Below are 24,491 nucleotides of genomic sequence, written 5' to 3'. Positions count from 1 at the left end.
AGTTAGCTTTAAAAGAAAACATAATTTTGGTTGAAAATGATTGGTTTTAAGTTAGTCAAAAATAGTAACTGAGATTAATTACAAAGAAAAGGTTTCTTGGAGTTTTAGGTCACTAAGTTCAGGTTCCTTAGACAAAAGGGGGAGATTTCGGATCTTTTCCTCGCGTTGGGGATAATAACATAAAGAATGGTTATCTCCCGAACCGGTGTGTATTTAGCAACCAAGATTTGATCCCACAAGTCCATGAAAAATTGCAGTTGCTTCCCATTAATGGTTTCAAACACTAAAGACCTCTCATTGTGAATCATCTTTCAATGGCTCGTACATGATAACTAATAGACATCCATGGATTCCATGGAGCCCGAAAAACTTACCAAGTATTGGTCATTCAAGGTGATCCTAACCTTGGATTACCCTTTAAATGCTCGTAAGAAATAACTAATGGATCTCCAGGGAGTCTGAAAAGCTTACCAAGTATTAGCCCAGATGATTTTAAGAGATTTTAAGTTAAACCTTAAAATAAAAACCATTAACGGGTAACAACTCTCCTCATTTAAAGCAAGGAAAACTCCCACCTTTGTATCCGGATCCCTTACCTAGCTTCCTTCAGTCCAAGAAACGAAAAACCTAGCCACTCATCCTCTGAGAAAACATCCATGGAGGTTGTTTGGCTAGAAAGAAAATAAAAACAAAATGAGAAGGTAAGGCAGAGCAAAACTCTATGTATTTCTTACTAAAAGAATTTACGAGTGTTCTCTAGAATTTTTTCCGAGATATTACAAAAGATATATTTTAAGATATATATAGAGAGAGATATTTTTAACCCTTCATTTAGATATCCTAAATATCTAAAAATATCTTTAGCTGATTACAAGAAGAAAATAGGTAATTACACAAAATATCTCGATAATTTTTTTGGTTTAATTACCAGTCTGGTTTTAAAAACATTGATTATAACTTATTGTGAAAATGTCTTAAATAATTATATAAAATTTTCAAATTATAGAAATACCCTAATTTCATTTGGGGTGATACACTCAGTTTTTTTTACTTAATTCTAAATAGAACTTTAATGCTTAATAGTGTTAAGTATTAGGTTGTTTGTTTTTTTAATATTTTATTTTTATTAAACATTAACAAGTAAAAAAAAACCAACATGTTATTTTTTCCATTTAGGAAAAGCCAAATATTTTGGTTTTCTCTATTCAGTAAAAAGTTTATAATAAGTCATGAAAAAGTAGAAAAACAAATAACCTAAAGTTTGAAAGCAAATTACTTTCAATAAAATGCTAAAAAAACAAACGCTCTCTTTGACTATGTTTAGTTGGCTAGATATAGTATGACATATAATAAGAAATGGATAACATATTTTATCTTATATTTGGTTGGTGAAGGGATATGATAAGTTATCACATCACTTATCCTATCTTATATTTAACAAAATGTGAGATAAAATAAATAGTGAGATATATTATCTACCCTCCTTTTTATAATCATTATACACAAGATGTGTTTATTCTATGTTAAAATTTAGGATATACATATCCCATGTATCCTAAATTAAAATTTTTTTATTAATCTTTTATTTTTTTATATTACTTATTTTACAAAATAAAATTTTTATTATAAAATTAAATTTGTGCTATTTGAAGTTTTACACAAGCATTCAAACATTTATACTCTTTTTCAATTAATCTCCGAGTTCAAGGTACTGATCCAATCTCTATTACTAATTCGATCAACCGGCTTTTAGGTTAGATACAATCGTTTGGATGCTGAAAAAATAAATATTGAATCGGAAAATAAATATGCTGTTTTTTTTTTTTTTTTTGGGATTTTTGACAGCAAAGAAAGAGAGAGCTAACATATCTATCACAATTTCGTTTTTTTTTTCCTTTTTTTTTATTTGTTTTCTTGGTAACCAAACAGAGGGTCGGATTTCACTGTTCTTTATAACTTAAGTTTTAAGTTTTAAGGTTTCTCTTTAAACAACTGTAGAACTATTGCCAGTTTGGATGACATTTCTTTTATTTTTATTATTAATTTTTATCCATATGTTAGGATGGAAACGCTGTGGCTAACACTGTAATTTGCCAGCGCGAAAAGGCCATATAAATACAAAAGGAGAAGAAACAGAATTAGCAATGACTGATTTTACCAGGGAAACATGATCATGATTGTTACAGTTAAATAATAAGGATGTAAATTATGAGGAAAAATAATTGGTAAAATAGGGGGGTACATTGGAAATGAAAATATCGGTAATCACGGATATATCGGTAACTTGATTTTACGGATATATCGGAGAAATATCGATGGATATTTTGAAAAAAAAATTTGGTAAGTAAAAAATTGATCAAAACTCATGGAAATGTAAAAAAAACCTTATATTAATATAATTAAAAGTATAATAAACAATTTAAAATTATTTTGGTGAAGAATTTGATATATATATATAGATATGTATAATACGATTTGTGATATTATACATAATTATATTATATCGGTTGTATTTATACATTTATTATGAAGTTTCATGAAAAACTTATTTTAGTAAATATTAATAATTTATACATATTATCACATAGCTTGAGGTTCAATTCTGACCATTGGATCACATCTAGTTTCAATTTGGACCATCAGATGCAAGGGTCCAAAATTAAAATATCAATAAAATATTTTATTTAAGATTTAATTTCTAAAATTTTATTAAAAATATGTGATAATAACTTTTTTTTATTAACATTAATTTATTTAAATAATTAAAATTATTAATAATTTATCTTATTAAATTAATTTTAATTCATAAAATATCATTGATTAAAATCGAAATTTTAATCCATGATAGTGATTTAATCAAAATAAAGATGGATAATTAATAATTAATCCATGATAGTGATTTAATCAAAATAAAGAGGGATAATTAATAATTATTTATATCTCGAGTGGAAAATTGCTCTCATGATATGTTTCCTTCTTCTTCTTTTTTAATCTCTACTGGATCTAAAAATAAAAACGGCCAGCCACTTCTCTCACTCGGGCATCAAGAAGCCCTTTTCTGAAGTTGCCCTCCAGACGAGAGAATACCTAAAAAGGCCCTATTTTCCTCTGCCACTCTCACTCCTCCCAGGTACTAATCTAATCTTGTTATTTATTTTTATTTTTCTGCAACCCCGTTTGATTCCCAAGAAAATCCATCCCCCATTCGTTTTCCGGGAAAGTTCATCCTCGTTTGATTTCCGAGAAAATCCATGCAAAACCCCCAAGGAAAACCAGAAAGATTGCTTTTTTTTTTTTGCTTCCTGTGTTTTCTGGATCTGTTCTAGGGGTCGCTTTGCTTTTGTGCCATTGGATTTAAATTTCACGAACCCTAAATCCACGATTTTTGAGCCAGTCTAAAAAACACAACCTTTGCCTGCAAATCATGATCAGATTTTGTATCCTGTGCGCGGGCTGGACTGGTAGGAAATATCGGGAAATTTCCCGAAAAATCGGAAATAAAATCGGCGATACAAACCGAAAATTCGCCGATAAATTGCAGTATCCGGCGATTTTTGGAAGATTTCGCCGATTTTTCGCCTGCATCCATTTTTCGGCGATTTTAACCGAAATTTGGCGAAATTTCTCCCATCGACATTTCGGCCCCCTCTTTCGTATCGCCGGCCACCGAAACCCGAAATTTCGGAGAAAAAAATGGAAACTTTCATCCTTGGAAGTTAGGGCTCAGGAGGAGTCCTAAAGTGAAGACGAAGATGGTGGAAGACCAGTTTCTGGCCTCTTCGAGGGGACTTGATGCTTGCGCTGGCCCCATTGCTTGACTAGACAGAGACGACTCAAGCAGAGTTCGCCAAGGCAACGATTACGAACGAGGCACTGTTGGAAAAGGCCTCCAGGTTCGACGTTCTTCCTTTTGGTCTTGTGAGCCCTCCGTCTCTCTTATCTACCCCTTCTTCTTTTGATTTTGGTCGGGCCTTGGTGGTTTGTGGGTCCTTTGGCTTGGGTGTGATGGTTGGGACAAAAGAAGAGAGGACGTTGGATCCTTTGACCATTGTCTTGGATGACGGTAGTGAGTGGGAGGTGGTAGAAGGAAGGAGGGAGGTTTTGGCTAAAGGGGGAGTGATGGACTTTGAAGAAAAGGCTGTGGATGCAGGGGCTAGTTAAGAAGTAGGAGAACTTGGTGACCAGTGGGATGAGAGTAGTTTGGTGAAATTCAACAAATTCTTGGGTTTCTCGATAGAGGGGTTTGAAGGGGAATTATTAAGTTTGCTTAGGAGGATAAAAAACAGAAGAGAACAGGGTTAAGAGGAAGTGTCTTTGTTTGACAACGAGGTTTGACCGAGAACTGAAAAAGCTAGGGTGGTCGATCAATTATAATGGAGGCGACAGAGAGAGTGGGGTGGCCAAAGGAGGAGGGGTTAGAGTATCAAGTTGTAAATGAAGTTAAAATTGTTTTCTTGGAAAGTAAGAGAGGCTAATGACAACAATAAGAGGAAGGTTATTAAAACTTTAATCAGGGCTCAAAGGGTGGATCTGGTTTGTCGAGACTACGATCTAGGAGATGTCCATTAGGGTGGTGCGAAGTTTTGGTGGGGGAGCAGTAAATGTGAGGGGAACAACCAGGGGTGCATGTAAGCTGCCCAAACATCACATTTATCCATAAATATATAAACTTCAAAATATTGATAAACTATTTAAAGAAAATACAACAATTATAAATTAGCATAAGGTTATAAAGTATAGTATTGAAAAAACAATATCACTAACAAAGTGAGTTATCCATAAATTTAAAGATGTTTGAGACAAAAGCTTCAAAACAAAAGATTCTATACATATTTCTATTTTGTTTAGGGTCGGTGGGATTGTCGAGTGCATGTAAGTTCACGTTTAACAAAAAAAAAGAAAAAAGGGACATATTTCTATTTTGTTGAAATTTGAAATTTGAAGAAGTACATAACAATTTTGTTTAAATCGAGAACAAAAGGAACAAAAGGAACCTATCCCTAACTTTCTCGTCACGCAGATGGTTACAACATCTGGCGCAATTTCGCTTGCAATCCACATCCACTATCGCCGCTGCCACTCACTCTCCAGGTTTTTCTCTTCCTCTCGACATACATATTGTACCAATTAGGGTTTTTTTTGTGTGTGTGTTTTTCTTCCAAGAACCGTACAATAGATGTGATTCTTGAAGTAATTTTTTTTTCATTTTTTCTATCAGTTAGATATGCGATTCTTGGAAAGAACTCGGAAAAAAAAATGATGTTTACTGAATATTTGTATCTTGATTGTGGTTTAGTTTGATTTTTTCAATTTAGATTTTTCTTTGTTCTAGGAAAATTGTCTTTCAAATCTTATGCTGAGCGGATTATTAATGTGTCTTCTGGGATCTAACCACCGACTTAATCATCTTCCTTTTCTCCCCGTCATTGAGCCCTTTAACATTCCAAGAGAGAGTTTTGATCTTCATATCCACTGTAATCAATTCCCAATTGTTCCTACTGCTCCTTCTGGACGCAAGCATAGGTTCTCCATGGCTAACTGTGCAATCCAATCTCCTAAGTTCCCTTTTGAAATGTGAAGTGGACACCGATTTCTTCTTCTTCCCTCTACAAGGATTCCCCCACCAGCCTTCTTCCCCAACTTCCTCGGTAACAAACCAATTTTTTCTTCGCACCCCTGAACTAGCATTCCCAAAAATCTGCTACATTCTTTGAAACTGGAGAGCTCCTTGTCGGAAAGCAAATCCTCTTTGTGGGAATCATTCTCAGGGAATGCCACCTCTGAACTGTCTTGCAGAACCATAGTATGGAAAAAAAAATTAAATTTTCAATTATCTTTTAGGTTTGTGATGGTAAATTTAGGAATAACTTCCATTCAAGTAATTAACACCCTAACTAAATGAAAAAAATTAAATTTTCATTTAAGTTGATTATTAGTAGTGAAAAGATTAAATTTTGAATTACTTTTTAGGTTTGTGATAACAATTTAAAAAATGACTTCCTCAAGTAATTACAACACTAATTAAATGAAAGGATTAAATTATCATTTAAGTTGATTATTTGTATTGATAAGGGTATTTTTGGAAATAAAAAGTGAAAAACACCTTATATATATATGAAAGAAAACCTGATCTCTTAATCCAACCTAAAAATTTATATTACCCTAAGACTAACATATTGAGCTTAAACTAATTTCAAAATCACCCAATTCTAAACATAATTCAATTATAACCAATGTTTTAAAAACCAGACTGGACTGGCTGGTGACCAAAATTGGTTTGATCCACCCTTTTGAGTCGGCAACTTATTGAACTGGTCTCAAACTGTTAGAACTGACGGTCCAACCAATGAAATGAGTGAACCGGCGGTTGTGTAGTAAATCGAACAATTCACTGCATGTTTTTTTTTTCCCACGAGAGAGAGATGGTGGGATGGTGGTGATGGGACGATTGTTGGTTGATGACCAATAGTTGTTGGAGCTATTGCTGGTGGCGAGGTGGCTGGTGGTTAGGGTAGGCAAGGGTATGCTTGGGTATGGTGAGATAGAGAGGGAAAGAAAGAAAAGAAAAGAGAGAAGAGAAGAAGAAGCAGAAATGGAGAAGAAGAAGAGAAATGGGGAAAAAGGGGAGGTGAGGTTGGTGATGGGAAGAAATGGGTTTCGGGGAGAAGTGGACTGTTTGGATATCTTGGTGCATTTCCACAACAACTTTTTCGGTGTTAATCAATGGTACTCCAGAGGGTTTCTTCAATAGTTCAAGGGGTTTGCGTCAGGGGGATCCTCTTTCTCCCAATCTTTTTGTGATTGGGATGGAGACCTTTAGTAGGCTTATTCATAGGGCTGTGAGAGGGGGGTTTCTTTCAGGCTGTAGGATAAAAGGTAGAAGAGGAGATGGGGCGATGGTATCTCATTTGCTACTCGCTGACGATACTTTAGTTTTTTGTGATACATCCCAAGATCAGATGACTTATTTAAGCTGACTGTTGATGTGGTTTGAAGCCATATCAGGTTTGAGAATCAATTTGGATAAGAGCGAAATCTTGCCGGTTGGGAGAGTAGAGAATTTGGAGTTGTTGGCTCATGAGGTTGGTTGTAAAGTGGGAAGGCTACCAACTTCTTACTTGGGGATCCCTTTGGGGGCAAATCACAAGTCCGTGGCCGTTTGGGATGGAGTGGAAGAGAGGTTCTGGAAAAGGCTTGCCATGTGGAAAAGACAATTTATCTCCAAAGGCGGGAGAATGACTCTAATTCGGAGTACCTTGTCAAGTATGCCTATATACTTGATGTCGTTACTTCGAATTCCTAGAGTGGTTATTTTAAGATTGGAAAAAATTCAAAGGGATTTTTTTATGGGGAGGAGGAGCTTTGGAGAGAAAGCCTCATCTAGTAAATTGGGATACCGTGTGTTTGGATAAAAGAAAGGATGGTTTGGGAGTTAGACGTTTGTCTACTTTCAATAGGGCCCTTTTATGCAAGTGGACTTGGCGCTTTGCGAATGAAAGGGATACTCTTTGGAGGCGCGTCATTAGTAGGAAGAAGGGGAGGAAGAAGGGGGGTGGTATTCTAAAGAGGTCAGGGAGGGCTTTGGAGTAGACTTTTGGAAGGATATAAGGAAGGAAGGTGCTCTTTTGCAAAACAAGGTGGGCTTCTCTGTGGGGAATGGTAGAAGGGTGAAATTTTGGAAAGATAATTGGTGTGGGAATTTCACTCTCTGTAATTCCTTTCCCTTTTTGTATGCCTTTGCAACATATAAAAAGGCTTGGATAGAGGAGATGTGGGATCATTCGGGAGGAGAAGGGGTTTGGAGTCCTAGCTTCTCTAAGCCCTTTAATGAATGGGAAGTGGAGGAGGTGGAGAGATTACTTTTGATAATCCGGGGTAGGAGGCTTAATCCTCGGAAGATAGTTTGTTGTGGAAAGAGACAAAGGATGGGATTTTCTCAGTTAAATCTCTTTACAGTATTTTAGATTCAAGAAGAGGTGTTCAGTTCCCTATCAACATTATTTGGAATCCTTGTGTGCCTACTAAAGTGTGTTTCTTTGCTTGGGAAGCTTTTTGGGGTAAGGTGCTAACTTTGGATCAACTCAAAAAGAGGGGTCGGTGTTTAGCTGACAGATGCTTTCTTTGCTGTGAGGAAGAAGAGTCTATTGATCATATTCTTATTCAGTGCTCTAGGGCAAGAGTGTTATGGGAATTATTGTTTGCTCTTTTTGGTGTTACTTGGGTCTTGCCTTATTCAGTTAGAGATACCCTTAGTGGGTGGAGTGGCTTTAATTTGGGCAAGAAGTGCAGAAAGGTGTGGAAGGCAACCCCTTTGTGTATCTTTTGGGTGGTGTGGAAGGAAAGAAATAGGATTACTTTTGATAATGAGGAGCTATCGATGAATAGGTTGAAAAATTCTTTTGTTTGTAATCTTTGGGTGTGGACTAAATCGGTTGTAAATGATGGTCCTCTCTCTTTACTCAGTTTTTTCGATTGGCTAGGTGCTAGGTGAGGGTTGGTATTGTATTTCTGCTTCTTTTTGTGCCCTAGGGCGCCTCTTGTATACTCCCTGTATGCTTTTGGGCCTGCTTTAAGGGGCTCTTTTCTAATATATGTTTATTGTGTGTAAACGCCAATAAATAAAAAAAAATGGGTTTTAGGGTTTTTTAAAATGAATGGTGGAGATTAAGTGTGAAAATGGAGGGGCTATATGGGTTCTCTAAAAAATGATATAAATGGACTTAAAAATTGGGCTCTCTAAAATGGACCTAAAGATTGAGTTTTCTCAAAATATATTTATATTTATCTTTATCATTTAATTGAATATATCAAATGTAAAAATATAATTTTGTTAAAAATTTTAATTTTATATATATATATATATATATATATTTAATTTTTTATAAATATTCTTAATTTTAATAATATATAAATTATATATTTATGACATCACCGATTCGAATGTGATTCAACCACCGGTTCGACTAGTGATGTGAATCGATAATTTTTTTGGTTTAATTACCAGTCTGGTTTTGAAAACATTGATTATAACTTATTGTGAAAATGTCTTAAATAATTATATAAAATTTTCAAATTGTAGAAATATCCTAATTTCATTTGGGGTGATACACTCAGTTTTTTTTTAATTAATTCTAAATAGAACTTTAATGCTTAATAGTGTTAAGTATTAGGTTGTTTGTTTTTTTAATATTTTATTTCTATTAAATATTAACAAGTAAAAAAAAAACAACATGTTATTTTTTCCATTTAGAAAAAGCCAAATATTTTGGTTTTTTCTATTAAGCAAAAAGTTTATAATAAGTCATGAAAAAGTAGAAAAACAAATAACCTAAAGTTTGAAAGCAAATTACTTTCTAATAAATGCTAAAAAAACAAACGCCCTCTTTGACTATGTTTAGTTGGCTAGATATAGTATGAGATAGAATAAGAAATGTATAACATATTTTATCTTATATTTGGTTGGTGAAGGGATATAATAAGTTATCCCATCACTTATCCTATCTTATATTCAACAAAACATGGGATAAGATAAATAGTGAGATATATTATCTACCCTCCTTTTTATATTCATTATACACAAGATGTGTTTATCCTATGTTCAAATTTAGGATGTACATATCCCATGTTCAAATTTAGGATATACATATCCCATGTATCCTAAATTAAATTTTTTTTATTAATTTTTTATTTTTTTATATTACTTATTTTACAAAATAAAATTTTTATTATAAAATTAAATTTGTGCTATTTACAGTTTTAAACAAGCATTCAAACATTTATAGTCTTTTTCAATTAATCTTTGAGTTCAAGGTACTGATCCAATCTCTATTACTAATTCGATCAATCGGCTTCTAGGTTAGATACAATCGTATGGATGCTGAAAAAATAAATATTGAATCGGAAAATTTTCTCATCTAGGGTTTAGGAATACACATCTTTGGCTTGGTTGATCTATGCTTTTTTTTTTTTTGGGATTTTTGATAGCAAAGAAAGAGAGCTAACATATGTATCACAATGTCGTTTTTTTTTCCTTTTTTTATTTTATTTGTTTTCTTGGTAACCAAACAGAGGGTCGGATTTCACTATTCTTTATAACTTATGTTTTAAATTTTAAGGTTTCTCTTTGAACAACTGTAGAACTATTGCCAGTTTGGATGACATTTTTTTTATTTTTATTTTTAATTTTTATCCATATGTTAGGATGGAAACGCTGGGGCTAACACTGTAATTTGCCAGCCTGAAAAGGCCAGGCTTAGATAAATACAAAAGGTGAAGAAACAGAATATTCATCAAATATTGGATGCTCAAAACGCTTTTACTGGTGCTGATATGGTATGCTTTTTGTACTGAAAAACTCACTTTCCTACATGTTGAATTCAGTGTATTCAGTCTGTTGAGTGTGATGGCCATAGTCATTAATGCCCATTTTAATTGGCAGAATAATAGAGGGAAGGGAAGCTTGAAGTATCTCTTGCAGCAGAGAGAGATTGTTGCTCGTTTTGTCAAAGGTGATCAATCCACATCTCAGAAAAAGGCAAAGGGAAGGTATAAATTATGTTCTCCTAGGCAGTAAATTGTCTTGATTTATCATATGATGTTTTTATGTATATGTTATTCATTAATCTTTTTAAAGAAATTAGTTGTGCTTCGTTTGGTGGGAAAGAAATGTTAGGATTTTTTAGGAGAAAGTGAGGATTTCAGAGATTCTTTGGGATATCAAATCAAGTTCATCTACATTTCATGGACATTTCAAAATGTTTGAAGTACATTTCTTTGTGACAACAGTACCTAGGCATGGGAATTTGATGTTAATGTCTTGGTCACAACATGACTTGAATTAGCAATCACTGATTTTACCAGGGAAACATATATGATAGCTACCTCGTTGTCCTTGAATCCCAATGTGACTGGAAGCCCCTAAAAAAAAGGATGGTTGTTACAGTTTAGAAACTTTTTTTCTTCCCAATGTACCCCCCTATTTTACCAATTATTTTCCCTCATAATTTACATCCTTATTATTTAACTGTAACAATTATTCTTCCCAATGTGATTGTTACAGTTAAATAATAAGGATGTAAATTATGAGGGAAAATAATTGGTAAAATAGGGGGGTACATTGGGAAGAAAAAAAGTTTCTAAACTCTTCATATGTAGTGTAGATAGAGATAAATGATATGAAATCTATTCAAAAGGCCCTCAAATGTTTAGTGAATTAGGGTCTAACTTTTGTGAATTTGGTTTGATAAGTATATGGGTGGCATGCCAAATACTGTTTTCATTCCATTAATGCATATTTGTGGTGCATTTGGTTACATGGAATAAGAGCTTAGGATGGGAATTGGTTGCTTTGAACATTGGTTGTTTGGATTCTGTAAGCCCCAACAAAAGCAACATTGCATTATTTTGAATTTCAAATCAAATCCAATTCTAATGCAGCTATGCTTATTCTGTAATATCTTAGGTCAGACTGATAGTTTGTGGTTGTAGTCTAATGCATTATCTGTTGGAAATAGGGCGGTTGCTGCAAAAATTGCTGCAGAGGTCTGTGGACTGAAGGTTCCGCGAAGGACTTTCTGTAATAATATTGCTGCAAGAGTATGTACTTCTAATAGTGTCCAACCTAGCTATGTAATAATCTTCACCATATAAGACTGCTGATTCTTTTATGCTCCATCTTATTTATGTTGGAACTGCAAAATATTTATCTTTATGCTGTTCTTTTTACTTTTATGTTTCAGTTGTGCTCTGTAATCCTTTCTTCTATTTGTTATTGCAACCATTGGAAAGTATATATCAATTATGGTGCAAACCACCAAATCGGGCTGCCATTGTGGGGCAGGAGCTGGTTCCTCTAATAAGAGAAATAATGTTTAGTATGTCAATATTGTAGGGATATATCAAAAGGCTTCTTATCTGGGTTGTCGTAATGTCAACCTGCAAAATTTTATTCCGGTGTTTTAGCTTATTTTATTTAAATTTTACTCAAGTAGATTAAAGGTTGATGCCAAATGAGTTTAAAAACCTTGCAGAACATGCTTGCTTTCTTACATTATATTTATTTAGTTTAATGCCAATAATTCATTATGTAATATATTAAGAATAACTTATCTTAGTGTTGATACAATTTAGTTGTAGTAATCTTGCTGCTACAAACGCACGCTTGTGTGTGTAGTGAACATTTATAGTGAAGAAAACAAGCAACAGTGAGTTAACCATGAAGTTTAATATAAATAAAAGATTACAAACAAGAGGGGGAACAAACTGGTAAAATGAGCAATGAGGCAAAAATCACTCATTTTCTTAATATTTTCATTGTACTAAGATTTTATTTGGTTCTAACTTTGGTATATATTCTATACATATGGATTATATGTAGTTCTAGTTGTTTTAATTGTGGTTTTTGTGACTTTTCTTGACGTAACTTCATGGTCTCATTTGGTTCATGGAATGAAGTAATGGTAATGGGATACCCATTCCTGGAATGCAAAACTTAGGAATCCTATTTAATACATGATTCAAAATTATAGAATTCTTTCCACTCTTATAACAATGTTTTGTTTGTATACGAATGGAAATCGAAGTTATCATGAACTTCCAAAATAACCTTTCAAGTCCATTTATACTATATACATGAAACTTTCTAGAAATTACAAATTGCAATATGTTATGTTTTAATAAAAATATCATACTATAATAAAACTACATCATTTACAAAGTGTATTTGCAAAAAGCAATCTTTAATTTGGATAAACCTTCTAAAATTGCAGTAACTAAATCACTGAATATCTATATAAAACTTCACATATAATTAAATATGTAGTATTTTTCAAAAAACATAAAGCAAATAGTTGATGAGAAAACATGGTAATCACATGAAAACTATTTACTGGATAGAAGTATTTAAAACAACTCATACAATGAAAAGAAAAGTTTAAAATATTTGTGGAGCAAAAACGAAAAAAACCTTTAAAGCATGAATGGATAATTAAGAACCAATCAATAAGTTGATAACCAAAGAATCTTCAAATAATTCTGTTAGCATGTGCTCTCTCTCTCTCTTTCTTTCTTTCTTCTTTTTTTTTTTTTTATTGGTGGAATTTACTTGTTGAAATTTTATGTCTTTGCTCTTGTTTGGTGGATATCATAGCATCTGTACAATAATATCCTCTCCAAGCAATATTTGGCAGTCCATGTATATGATTGTTGTAACTAGTTACTAAGCAAAAGCTTCAGTCAAATTTGTGGATGTTTTTAGTTGTATCCATGTGCAGCTCTTATCCTTTGGAACTATCCTGGTTTCCAAGGAGTTCTATTTAGGTCTTGTGGAGTATGCTGTTGGATTTAATTGTTTTGCTTTGACATCCTAGGAGCATGAGGAGAATCAGGGTTTGCCAAACAATGTTGTCCATTATGATATCGCCATTGTTGGAGGTGGCATGGTTGGCATGGCTCTTGCCTGTTCCTTGGGTAGGTACTATTTTTCATTCATGCATTCTAGTTGCCTCATCTAAAACAGTAGATCGTATTCCCTAATTTTTAATCTATGGAAGGTCCTACCTCCATCTTTGATTCTTCTGTGACATACCACTAAAATATGTCTCAAAAGAAGAAAAGTTTAAATGCAGAATGAAGGCATTTAAAATTTTTCTTCTTGTTGTAATGATGGTAAAAAAGATATCAACTTTCGGATTTATTTTGTTACTGATGATATTACATTTTGCAACTGCTATCTTATCAACTGTATGCTTGCAGCAAGCATGCCATTGACAAAACAGTTGAATGTTGCCATCATTGATAGCAATCCCGCTTTGGAGGGCAAAACCTGCATCAAGAAAGAAGACCCCCCTGATCCAAGGGTCAGTACAGTCACTCCTGCAACTATTTCTCTTTTTAAAGGTACTAAGTTCAATAGCTTTTTCATTCTTTATCATGTTCTGTGTGAACTTCAGATTTGAGGTCTCAATTCATGATATCCTGTACTAATACAATAAAGGTACTGAGAGGAGTTGATTTCAGTTTCTAAGTTTTTGTGTTTGCCTATGTGTTTAGTTCTCCTTGTCTACTCTTATTTTGATCAGGTTGTATTTTGTGAGAAGGATCTCTCATCCTTCTCTCTTTCTTTTATCAATAAAAATTTATCTTTGTTTCTGATAAAAAAATACAGTAAAGGTACTGAAAATTTTTTCAATAAGAAACAAAATAATGTTATAATGAAAGGAAGTCAATTACACGAAAGGACCAGATCTCCTTTTAGGTGGATAATAAAAAAGAGTAGATACAGAAAGAAAAAGAAGACTAAAAGACACTAAGGGGTAAGAAATTTCCTACAAAGGCAATAGAAGCAGAATCTCCTCTCTATGCCAGCATATTGGCTGCTTGATTTGCTGATCTAAACCTCCAAGCAAGAGAACAATTCAAATCATTGCAAAGATCTAAAATCCTTCTTAAGCCAATGGTTGTTTCTCCAAGGTTTCTGTCTACCTTAGGACACTGAAGATAGAATTGTCATTGAATCTGCCTCCACCAAGAAGTTAAAAAGCACCACCCTTGGGGGAAAAAAAAGAAAAAAGAAAGAAAAAGTTTAAAGCACCCACCAAATTTGACTTTTAGGCCTTCAAATAAAGCTAGAATCTCACCCTCAGTAGCTGGACCAAACCTTGCTTCAAGAAGGCCCTAAACACCTCTGTGGTCCCATAAGAGGCCACCAATATTCATTTGGGCTCAAGGAGCATGCCTAAAATTTCAGCCTAAGGCTTCCTTTTGGTGGAGGAATCCACACAGATCTTACAGCCTTCGGCTTTTGTGGATAGCAAATTGCTTATGGATCTCATAGAAAGAAAAGAGTCATAGACATGGCCTTTGCGACCTGGCTTAAGTGACAAGCAGTTGGGATGAGGATGTGTAAGGTTCCAGGTTCAAGTTGCAGCATTATCAAAAGGAAAAACAAATAAACAAACAAACAAAAGTTAGCTGTCAAAAAAGAAAAAAAGAGAAAGAAAATGAAAAGATACATCAGTGCGGGGTTTTGGCTGAGATATTAGCATTTTGGACAATCATCAATTTCATATGATTATCTGCAGATACTTGAGATAACAATTCAACAATGTCATTGGTTTACAAGACTGCAGAAAATGAAGAGAAATTATAGTTTCTTTGGAATCCTTTTAAGTCATGTGCTTTGACTTCGCTTTTGAAGCTAAATTTCGAATATTATTATTTATTTGTTGAATAATTAGTGATACTTTTAAGCCTGTATTCACCTGCATGTCTTTAAAATCCTAATTGAATGAACATGTTTGTTCTGATCCCTTATTGTCAAAACTTTGCATCCTTAATTGTATTCAGTGATTCTTTGTTGATGAGGAGGTTCTACTGACATCTTTATTGTGGAATAATAATGAAGAATGTCTTCATGATTGTTTTACTTTTGAAATTTTGATGCTTATAATACCTAGATGCATGGCAGAAGGACTATGCTCTGTGGTTGACTCGGAATCAAAGAGATTTTGTTTAGTGTTTCCAGAGGGAAAAGGTGTTTTGGGAGGGTGGGTCTTGTTGGCCGAAAAACTTCGCTTTCTTGGAGTTATGTCTCGGGAGGGGTCCAAGGGAGCTGCTGCATTTTATGGGACAGGGTGTTCAGATGGAGAATTTGTGAGGAAAGCCAAAAAATCTTATGTTGAAGCGATAAAGACAAGAGGGAAAAAGTTAGGGGAGGTAGTGTGGCTACAACTAGGGGAGGAAGAAGTGTCAAATGATAGGAAATTCCTGGGACGGTGTCTGGTGGGAAGATGGGGACAATCCTCAATGTTGGACCCAGATATGCAAGCTCTCGAAAGTTGGGGGAGATCTGTGTGGAATACTAAAGGAGGGGTGAAGTTTTCGAGGTTGGGAGGCCCTCTGTTGTTAATCGAATTTGAGACTAAAGAAGAGGCAGAAAAGGTGTTGTTAAGAGGACACCGGTGGTTTAAGGAATCATTCCTGAACTTGGAAAGGTGGGACCCAAAGGTGGGGTGTTCTAATAATGGTGAGAGGGATAAGAGTGTCTGGGTGAGAGTTGTGGGAATGCCGTTGCATTTTTGGAACCAGGAGATACTCAGAAAAATCGGTGATTGTTGCGGGGGGTTCCTTGCAGTGGATGAAGACACCGCAAATTTTAAGGAATTAAAATGGGCCAGACTATTAGTGAGATCGGAAGGCTTAGAGTGGCCGAGCTCACTGCAAGTGGCAGTCGGGTCTGCCTGTTATTCAATACAGCTATGGTGGGAGGTGAAACCAGGGGTGACGGAGGTGGTTTCGGTGACCAGAAACGAGATAGGCAACGAGCGCAAGGTTAGGGATGAAGGAGAAGGAGACTCACGCGCTGGTTTCCAAATGGCGGATGTACGGACGCATGGAGAACCTGCAAAAGTGGACGTGCCGTGTGGAACTGGTGAAGGGGGATGCAGAAAGGCAGCTGTGTTCTCTGAAGCGATGTCGGAAAAAGCAGCAGATGGTGTTGGGTCCACGTTTAACCAGCAAATAGCATGGGAGAAGAAAATTAGTTGCGGGCCTGGGAAATCCTTTCCGTTGGGCCGGCAAATGGTGGTGGACTTGGGGCGAAGGCCCACGGAGAAGGGCCAGATGACTGAAGACCAAAATGAATTAAAGGAATTGGGCCGGCCCAAGTCTTCACCCTATAAAGGCCCTGAGGTGGTGATGGATCGATCCATTGAGGCTAGGGCTCCCGACAGGGGACTGGGCGTCAGCGGAGAGCTTGAGGGGGAGATGATAGGCTCTCAGATGGGGTTGCGTTCACCGGCCGTCAATCTCACAGAGTTCACCAACGAAGCCTTGTTGGAGGAGGCGTCCAGGTACTCAGATCAATCTTTTCGGTCTTTGTCTTTTTTGGGGAAGCGGGAAATATCTCTTTCTTCTACTCCTTCTGGTCGAGATGGGGAAAGTGCAGCCATGGCTGGGGTCTTCATTCAGAGCAGTAGCTCGGATGAAATTGGGGGAGCAGTTATGGGTCCCTTAAGGATGATATGGGCAGATGGGAGGGAGGCCGAGGTATTGGAAATTACGGGTAGGGAAGCAGGGGTTTTCGGAGAGAAACCAGAGGGGGGTACGGATAGGATCCTCCATGAGGATATGGAGGAGAGGGAAGAAGAGGAGGAACCTGGTTGGCAATCTAGTAGTTTGGCTAAGTTTAGCCGCTATATTGGAATGCCGACGGAGGGATTCGAAAGGGAAATTTTGTTATTAATGAAAAGAATGAAAGAAAGGAAGATTCAGAAAGGACATTTGGACGGCAGAAAAAAGAAAAAATTGAAGTCGTCAAAATTTGAAAGAGAATTGAGGAAATTGGAATGGACAGTGAACTATATTGGAGAAGGAGGAGAAGAAGGGGTAAACACGTGCAGGTCTAAATGAAATTCCGTATGCTCACTTGGAATGTAAGAGGGGCCAACAATTGTGACAAGAGGAAGGTTATAAAAGCTTTGATAAAGAAGTATAAGGTGGATCTGGTTTGCCTCCAGGAAACTAAGATCCAAGACATGTCAGAGGGTATTATTCGCAGCCTAGGGGTGGAAAGATATCTTGACTGGGGGGCAGTGGACTCAAGAGGGGCAGCTGGTGGTATAGTTGTGTTTTGGGACAACAGAGTATTGGACTTGGTTGATATTCAAAAAGGATTGTTTTCCATTTCCTGTATCTTTAAGAACAACGAGGACGGCTTCATGTGGATGTTTACAGGGGTATATGGCCCGATATTGAGGAGAGAAAGGGAGAGTTTTTGGGAGGAGTTGGGGGCTATTAAGGGGCTCTGGAATGGGCCATGGTGTGCGGCAGGGGATTTTAATGCCATCCTAAGTCCTGAAGAGCGCAACAGAGGGGGGAGCCTGAATTCGAATATGAGAAGGTTCTTAGAAATCATAGAAGACTTAGAGTTAAAGGATGTGCCTTTAGTCGGGGGCCCTTTTACTTGGAACGGAGGGGTGAATAATCAGACCTTCTCAAGGCTGGATAGGTTCTTGATTAATGAGGGTTGGGACATCCACTTTGGTGATGTGAGGCAGTGTGTCCTTCCAAGACCAGTCTCCGATCACTTCCCGATTCTATTGGATGTAGGGGGTGTAAGAAGAGGCCCTTCCCCTTTTAGATTTGAAAACATGTGGTTGAAAGTGGAAGGTGTGAAGGAGCTTATGAAGTCTTGGTGGGAGGGGGTCAGAATCAATGGATCAGCAAGTTTTATTTTGGCTGAAAAAATAGAAGTTTTGAAGGCTAAGCTGAAGGAGTGGAATAGAGACTCATTTGGCAGGATTGAGCTCAGAAAAAATGCGGCGTTGGAGCAGGTGCAGTTTTGGGATGCAAAGGAGAAAATTAGCAGACTGAATTTGGAAGAGTTGGAAGCTAGGAAAGAAGCGATGGAAGATTATAAAAAATGGGTTTTAATTGAAGAAATCAGTTGGAGGCAAAAATCTAGGGAAGTGTGGCTGAAAGAGGGGGACAGAAATACGGGTTATTTTCCACGAGATGGCTAATGCTCACAGGAGGAGGAATAATGTGGACAGAATCAAGATTAATGGAGCTTGGTGCACAGAGGAGAATGGAATTAAGGAAGGGATCCTCAATGCTTTTAAGTTACTACTGTCCAGTTCGGGGGACTGGCGTCCTTCTATATCCGGGCTGCAGTTAGAGACTCTGGATCAGTTGGATGCTAGTACGTTGGAGAGCCCGTTCACGGAAGAGGAGGTGTTCAATGCCTTGTTGAGTTGCAATGGGGATAAAGCTCCAGGCCAGATGGACTCTCTATGGCTTTCTGGCAATTTGCTTGGGATTTTGTGAAGGCGGATGTGTTGTGTTTTTTCAAGGAATTCTATGAAAATGGAAAATTTGTTAAAAAGCCTAAATGCAACTTTTTGGTCTTAATTCCAAAAAAGTGGGAGCTGAAGATTTGGGGACTTAGGCCTATAAGCTTGGTGGGAAGCTTGTATAAGTGGTTGGCCAAGGTTTTAGCCAATAGGCTAAAAAAGGTGGTTGGAAAGGTGATTTCCAAGGCCCGAGGGGCGTTTGTGGAAGGAAGACAAATACTAGACGCAGTACTGATAGCCAATGAAGCCATTGATTCGACTCTGAAAAATAATGAGAGTGCCATCTTGTGCAAATTGGACATAGAGAAGGCCTATGACAATGTGGACTGGACTTTTATTCTCACAGTTATGCAGAAAATGGGTTTTGGGGAGAAATGGATCAGGTGGATTAAATGGTGCACTTCCACTGCAAGTTTTTCTGTGTTGGTCAATGGAACCCCTACAGGTTTCTTCCAAAGTTCAAAGGGATTGAGGCAGGGTGATCCCCTTTCCCCTTATCTCTTTGTTATAGCAATGGAGGTTTTTAGCGCTTTTCTTAAAAGGGCTGTAGAGGGAGGCTATTTATCGGGGTGTAGAGTCAAGGGGAGAAGTGAAGAAGGGGTCCTTATATCCCATTTGTTGTTCGCCGATGATACTTTGGTGTTTGTAAGCCGTCTCAAGACCACTTGACTTATCTTAGTTGGTTGCTTATGTGGTTCGAGGCCGCTTCGGGATTGAGAATAAATTTGGAAAAAAGTGAACTCATTCCTGTAGGAAGGGTAGAGAATATGGATGACCTTGCTTGGGAGTTTGGGTGCAAAGTGGGTAGTTTGCCGTCCACATATTTGGGGATGCCCTTGGGGGCTTCTTTCAAATCAACATCAGTTTGGGATGGAGTGGAAGATCGCTTCCGTAAAAGGCTAGGAATGTGGAAGAAACAATACTTATCCAAAGGAGGGAGGACGACTTTAATTCGAAGCACGTTATCGAACTTACCAATCTATCTTATGTCTTTGTTGTGCTTACCAAGTGTAGTCAGACGGAGACTAGAAAAGATTCAAAGGGACTTCCTTTGGGGTGGGGGTAATTTGGAGCGAAAGCCTCATCTAGTGAGATGGGAGGTGGTGTGCTTGAGTAAGAAGAAAGGGGGCTTAGGGGTAAAAAACCTATATATTCTCAACAAGGCTCTTCTGGCTAAATGGAATTGGCGGTTTGCTAATGAGAGAGAAGCTTTATGGAATCAAGTGATTAGAGGGAAATATGGAGAAGAGAGAGGGGGTTGGTCCTCTCGGGAAGTGAGAGAGGCTCATGGCTTGGGGTTGTGGAAAGGGATAAGGATGGATTGGGAATTAGTGAGCAATAGGTTGGTCTTCATTGTTGGTAATGGAAGGAGGGTGAGGTTTTGGAGGGATAAGTGGTGTGGGGATTCTCCTTTGTGTTCGTCCTTCCCGTCTCTATTTGCTTTGACTGTTGATAAGGAAGAAAGTGTGGCAGATGTTTGGGATTCCTTGGCGGAGGGGGGAAGGGGGGTTGGAATCCATGCTTTTAAGAGCTTTCAATGATTGGGAGGTAGAGGAAGCGTCAAGTTTTATGGAGCGGTTACATCGTCACAGAATTATTGAGGAGGTGGAGGACAGGGTATCTTGGACTGAAACTAAGAGTGGTAAATTCTCGGTTAACTCTCTATACTTGGCCCTTGAAGCGGGGGGTTCGGCTCGGTTTCCTTCAAGCCTTATTTGGAATGAGAATGTGCAGCCCAAGATTAGTTTTTTTGCATGGGAGGCTACGTGGGGCAAAGCACTAACCTTGGACAAGGTGCAGAAAAGAGGATGGGCTTTGGCAAATAGATGTTTTTTGTGTCTTGAGAATGAGGAGACCATAGATCATCTCCTTCTTCATTGTTCAAGAACAAAGGTTTTATGGGATCTTCTTTTCACTGTTTTTGGGGTTTCTTGGGTGTTGCCTTCTTCTGTTAAAGAAACACTTCTAAGCTGGCATGGTTCTTTTGTGGGCAAAAAGCGTAAGAAGGTATGGAGAGCGGCTCCTCTGCACATTTTTTGGACGGTTTGGAAGGCGAGGAATTGCTTGGCTTTCAGGATGATATGTTGTCAATTCAAAGATTGAAATACTCTTTTATTCTTTCTCTTTGGGCTGAAACAAAATTGTTCATAGTTGATTGCCCTCTAACTATAGCTAATTTCATAGATTGGATGGGCTCTAATTAGGGTTGTATTTTGGGGCCTTTTGTTCTTTTACCATTTTCTTGAAGGAGGGTGTATAGGTTTGTAATTCTTGAGCCGCCTTCTTGGTGTCTCTTTCTTTAATAGAATCTCTTTTACCGATAAAAAAAATAAATAAATAAATAAATAAATTTTAATAAAAGTTCTCAAAGGTTAGGTTTTTGTGAAGAATAGTTGTGCAATGTAAAACAAAATGTGACACTACCCCTATTTTTTTTTTTGATAGGAAACGATAACGGAATATATTGATAAAAAGAAGATACAATTAGAAGGATGAGAAATCCTCCCACCAAAGAAAAACAAGACTACAAGTAATCAAATATAAGATATACAACGAGAAAAAGACTAACGGCCTATTTACACACCGCTAACCAATCAAGTTGTAACACGTTAAGAGGTATCCCCTTAAAAACCTTAGAACAAAAAGCCCATAGAGAAGCCAAAAAACGAATAGAATCCCAAAGATACCCTGAATTCCTTGCTTTATCCTCAAAATCCTTGCATTCCTTTCCCGCCACACCACCCACATTAACGCGATGCACGCGTCTTGCCATAAAACAACCCCTCTCTTAGAAGATCCGAAACCATGAAAATTAGTAAAAAACATGTCAGATATGCTCCTTGGGGAGACCCAATCCATCTTTGCTAACTGAAATAATCTGTGCCACAACCCCTTGGTCAAAGAGCAATGGAGGAAAAGGTGATCTACTGTTTCTCCATGCTTCATGCACAACTTACATATGTCGGGACTAAGTGCTTTGTGGGGTCTCCTCAATTGTAGCAAGTCATTAGTATTAACCTTCTTGTGCGCCACCAACCAGACAAAGGACTTGACTTTGAAAGGGACTTGAGAATTCCAGACAAACTTAGTAGGGAACACTGGAGGCGACTCAGAATATTGGGATAAGGCCAGAAAGAAAGATTTGACTGTGAAAAGACCTGAAGGAGATAAGGACCATGATCTCTTATCTGGAACCGAAGGAGATATGTGTAGACGATCAAGAGACCGCATAAGGCTTTCTAAATCTTCTATCTCAGGATCAGTAAGATTTCGGCGAAAATTGAAATTCCAAGAGAAAGGACGGGAATATCCGAGAATTGATGAAATAGGAACATTTTTATCCGTGACTACGCTAAGTAATCTTGGATATTGTATTCCCAAAGGTTGATCCCCCCACCACAAGTCATCCCAGAACCGAATTCTATCCCCGTCCCCTACCACAAACCGAGTAAATTTGGAAAACTCTTGGAAGACTAGTGCAATGGCCTTCCAAGGACAACGATGAGACCATCTAACAATATTGTTGACATCCCAGCCATTGGAGTGAGAACCATAAATGCTTAAGATAACCTGATGCCACAGAGCAGAACCCTCCCTAGGATATCTCCACAACCACTTCCCTAAAAGAGCGACATTCCTCATAGAAATCTTTCCGAAACCCAAACCCCCTCTCGACTTCGGTTTGCACACAACGTCCCAATTAACCAAATGGTCTCTTTTGCCTTCCCCTACGCCTGACCAAAGAAATTCTCTTTGCATTCTCTCAATTTTTGCTGCCACAGAAGCGGGAATCTTAAAAAGGGAGAGAAAGTAACAAGGCATATGGGTTAGACAAGATTGAATGAGAGTTATCCTACCTCCAAAAGATAAATACGCCTTCTGCCATCCATCTAATCTCCTTGATATCCTCTCAATCACAGGATCCCAAAAGCCTCTCGCCTTAGGATTCCCTCCCAGAGGAAGACCTAGGTAAAGTATAGGCCACCCAGAAGCCTTGCAGTCAAGCATCTCGGCCAGCCTAGAAAGGTGATTCTGTTCAATATTAATGCCATAGATGTTGCTTTTATCAAGATTAACTTTCAAACCAGATATATATCCAAACACTAGCAGAACATTCTTAAGCGTCATCATATCCTCTTCTCGAGTACTGGAGAAGAAAATGGTATCATCTGCAAATTGTAAATGGGATACCCTTGTTCTGTTCCTACCCACCCTGAATCCTTCCAAGACGTTTCTCTCCTCAGCTTTCAATAACATCCTACTCAATACATCTGCCACTATAGTGAACAAAAAGGTGATAAAGGGTCGCCTTGTCTTAAACCTCTAGATGCCTTAACCCACCCTTTCGCATTACCGTTCACTAGGACTGCATAAGAAACCGAGGATAAGCAACCTCTCATCCATTTCCTCCATCTAAGACTAAACCCTTTCATCTCCAACACATGATCCAAAAAATCCCAACTCACATGGTCATAGGCCTTTTCAAAGTCAATTTTAAATACAACTCCTTCCTCCCCTGTTCTTCTTTTCTCATCCACTATCTCATTGGCTATGAGAACTGCATCCAAAATTTGTCTCCCTTGCACGAAGGCTCCTTGAGTGGAATGGATAGTCTCGTGAAGTACTCCTCTTAGTCGCCCTGCTAACACTTTGGCTATTATCTTGTAAAGACTAGTGATCAAGCTAATGGGTCTAAAGTCTGAGATTCTCCTTGACATGCTTTTTTTGGGTAACAAAACTATAAAGGAAGCGTTAGTGCTCTGATTGATAATTCCACTCCTATGGAATTCTGCAAACACTCTCACTATATCCTCCTTTATCACTTCCCAACAGTCTTGAAACACTGCAATGGTAAAGCCATCCGGCCCAGGAGCCTTATCCCTATCCATTTGAAAAATGGCCTTATAAATCTCTTCTTCAGTAAAGGGGGATTCCAATCTAGACGCATTCTCACCAGAAATAGGGGACCAATCTAAGCCTTCCACTCTCCACGATTCTCCAGAAGGACTCGCGTAAAGCTTTTCGAAATACCTTAGGATCTCCTCCTTTATACTCTCTGGATTATTCAACATTAGACCACTTTCATTCTCCAACTCCTTGATAAATTTCCTATTTCGCCTGCCATTGGTCACCTTATGAAAAAATTTTGAGTTGCAATCCCCTTCTTTTACCCATTTCACCCTAGCTTTTTGTCTCCAATGTATTTCTTCTCTCAAAATCAACTCCTCTAGCTCCCCTTTTCTTAAAGCTCTTTGGACTAAAAGTTCATGGGATAGTCCCCCTTCTTGCTCCAAGGAATCAAAGTTAGCTAAGACAGATAATATATCTTTTTTCTTTTTACTTATCTCTCCAAAAGAAGTCTTATTCCACTCTTTCAATTTGGCTTTAACGAACTGTAATTTCCTCATGAACTTGTGTCCTTCCCACCCATTTCCTTGAAACTCTCTCCACCATCTTCCAAAATTCTCCTTAAAACTAGAATGTTGCAACCACATATTCTCAAACCTGAAAGGCGTTGGACCCCACTTGAATGGATTGGTTTCCAAAACAATCGGCCAATGATCCGAAGTCCACCTTGGCAGTACTCCTTGAAGACTTTGAGGAAATACTTGTTCCCACTCATTTGAGTACAAGAAGCGA

The 24,491-nt window shown here is 37.5% G+C and overlaps 1 protein-coding gene across 10 annotated transcripts in view; it reads left to right on the top strand.

The window, feature by feature from the left end:
• Positions 1-3,087: 3,087 nt before the first annotated feature.
• LOC117911732 (ubiquinone biosynthesis monooxygenase COQ6, mitochondrial-like) overlaps positions 3,088-24,491 on the top strand; it is a 40,840-nt gene continuing 19,436 nt past the window's right edge. Inside the window, exons 1-7 of one of the 10 annotated variants that reach the window (XM_034826138.1) lie at positions 3,088-3,130; positions 5,021-5,091; positions 10,237-10,332; positions 10,439-10,545; positions 11,514-11,628; positions 13,368-13,467; positions 13,753-13,896. In XM_034826138.1, the coding sequence (XP_034682029.1) occupies positions 10,330-10,332; positions 10,439-10,545; positions 11,514-11,628; positions 13,368-13,467; positions 13,753-13,896 (469 nt within the window). In that variant the 5' untranslated portion in view covers positions 3,088-3,130; positions 5,021-5,091; positions 10,237-10,329. Of the gene's footprint in view, positions 3,131-3,432; positions 3,919-5,020; positions 5,092-10,200; positions 10,333-10,438; positions 10,546-11,510; positions 11,629-13,367; positions 13,472-13,752; positions 13,897-24,491 lie in introns of those variants that run through there. The other 9 variants (XM_034826142.1, XM_034826134.1, XM_034826140.1 and 6 more) reach the window with 9 other exon arrangements.

This window comes from Vitis riparia, chromosome 3, assembly GCF_004353265.1.
Source record: "Vitis riparia cultivar Riparia Gloire de Montpellier isolate 1030 chromosome 3, EGFV_Vit.rip_1.0, whole genome shotgun sequence".
In the NCBI taxonomy this organism is placed as follows: Eukaryota; Viridiplantae; Streptophyta; class Magnoliopsida; order Vitales; family Vitaceae; genus Vitis; species Vitis riparia.
The sequence above is the reverse complement of the archived record's forward strand: the minus strand, read 5'-3'. Positions and strand labels throughout refer to the sequence as shown.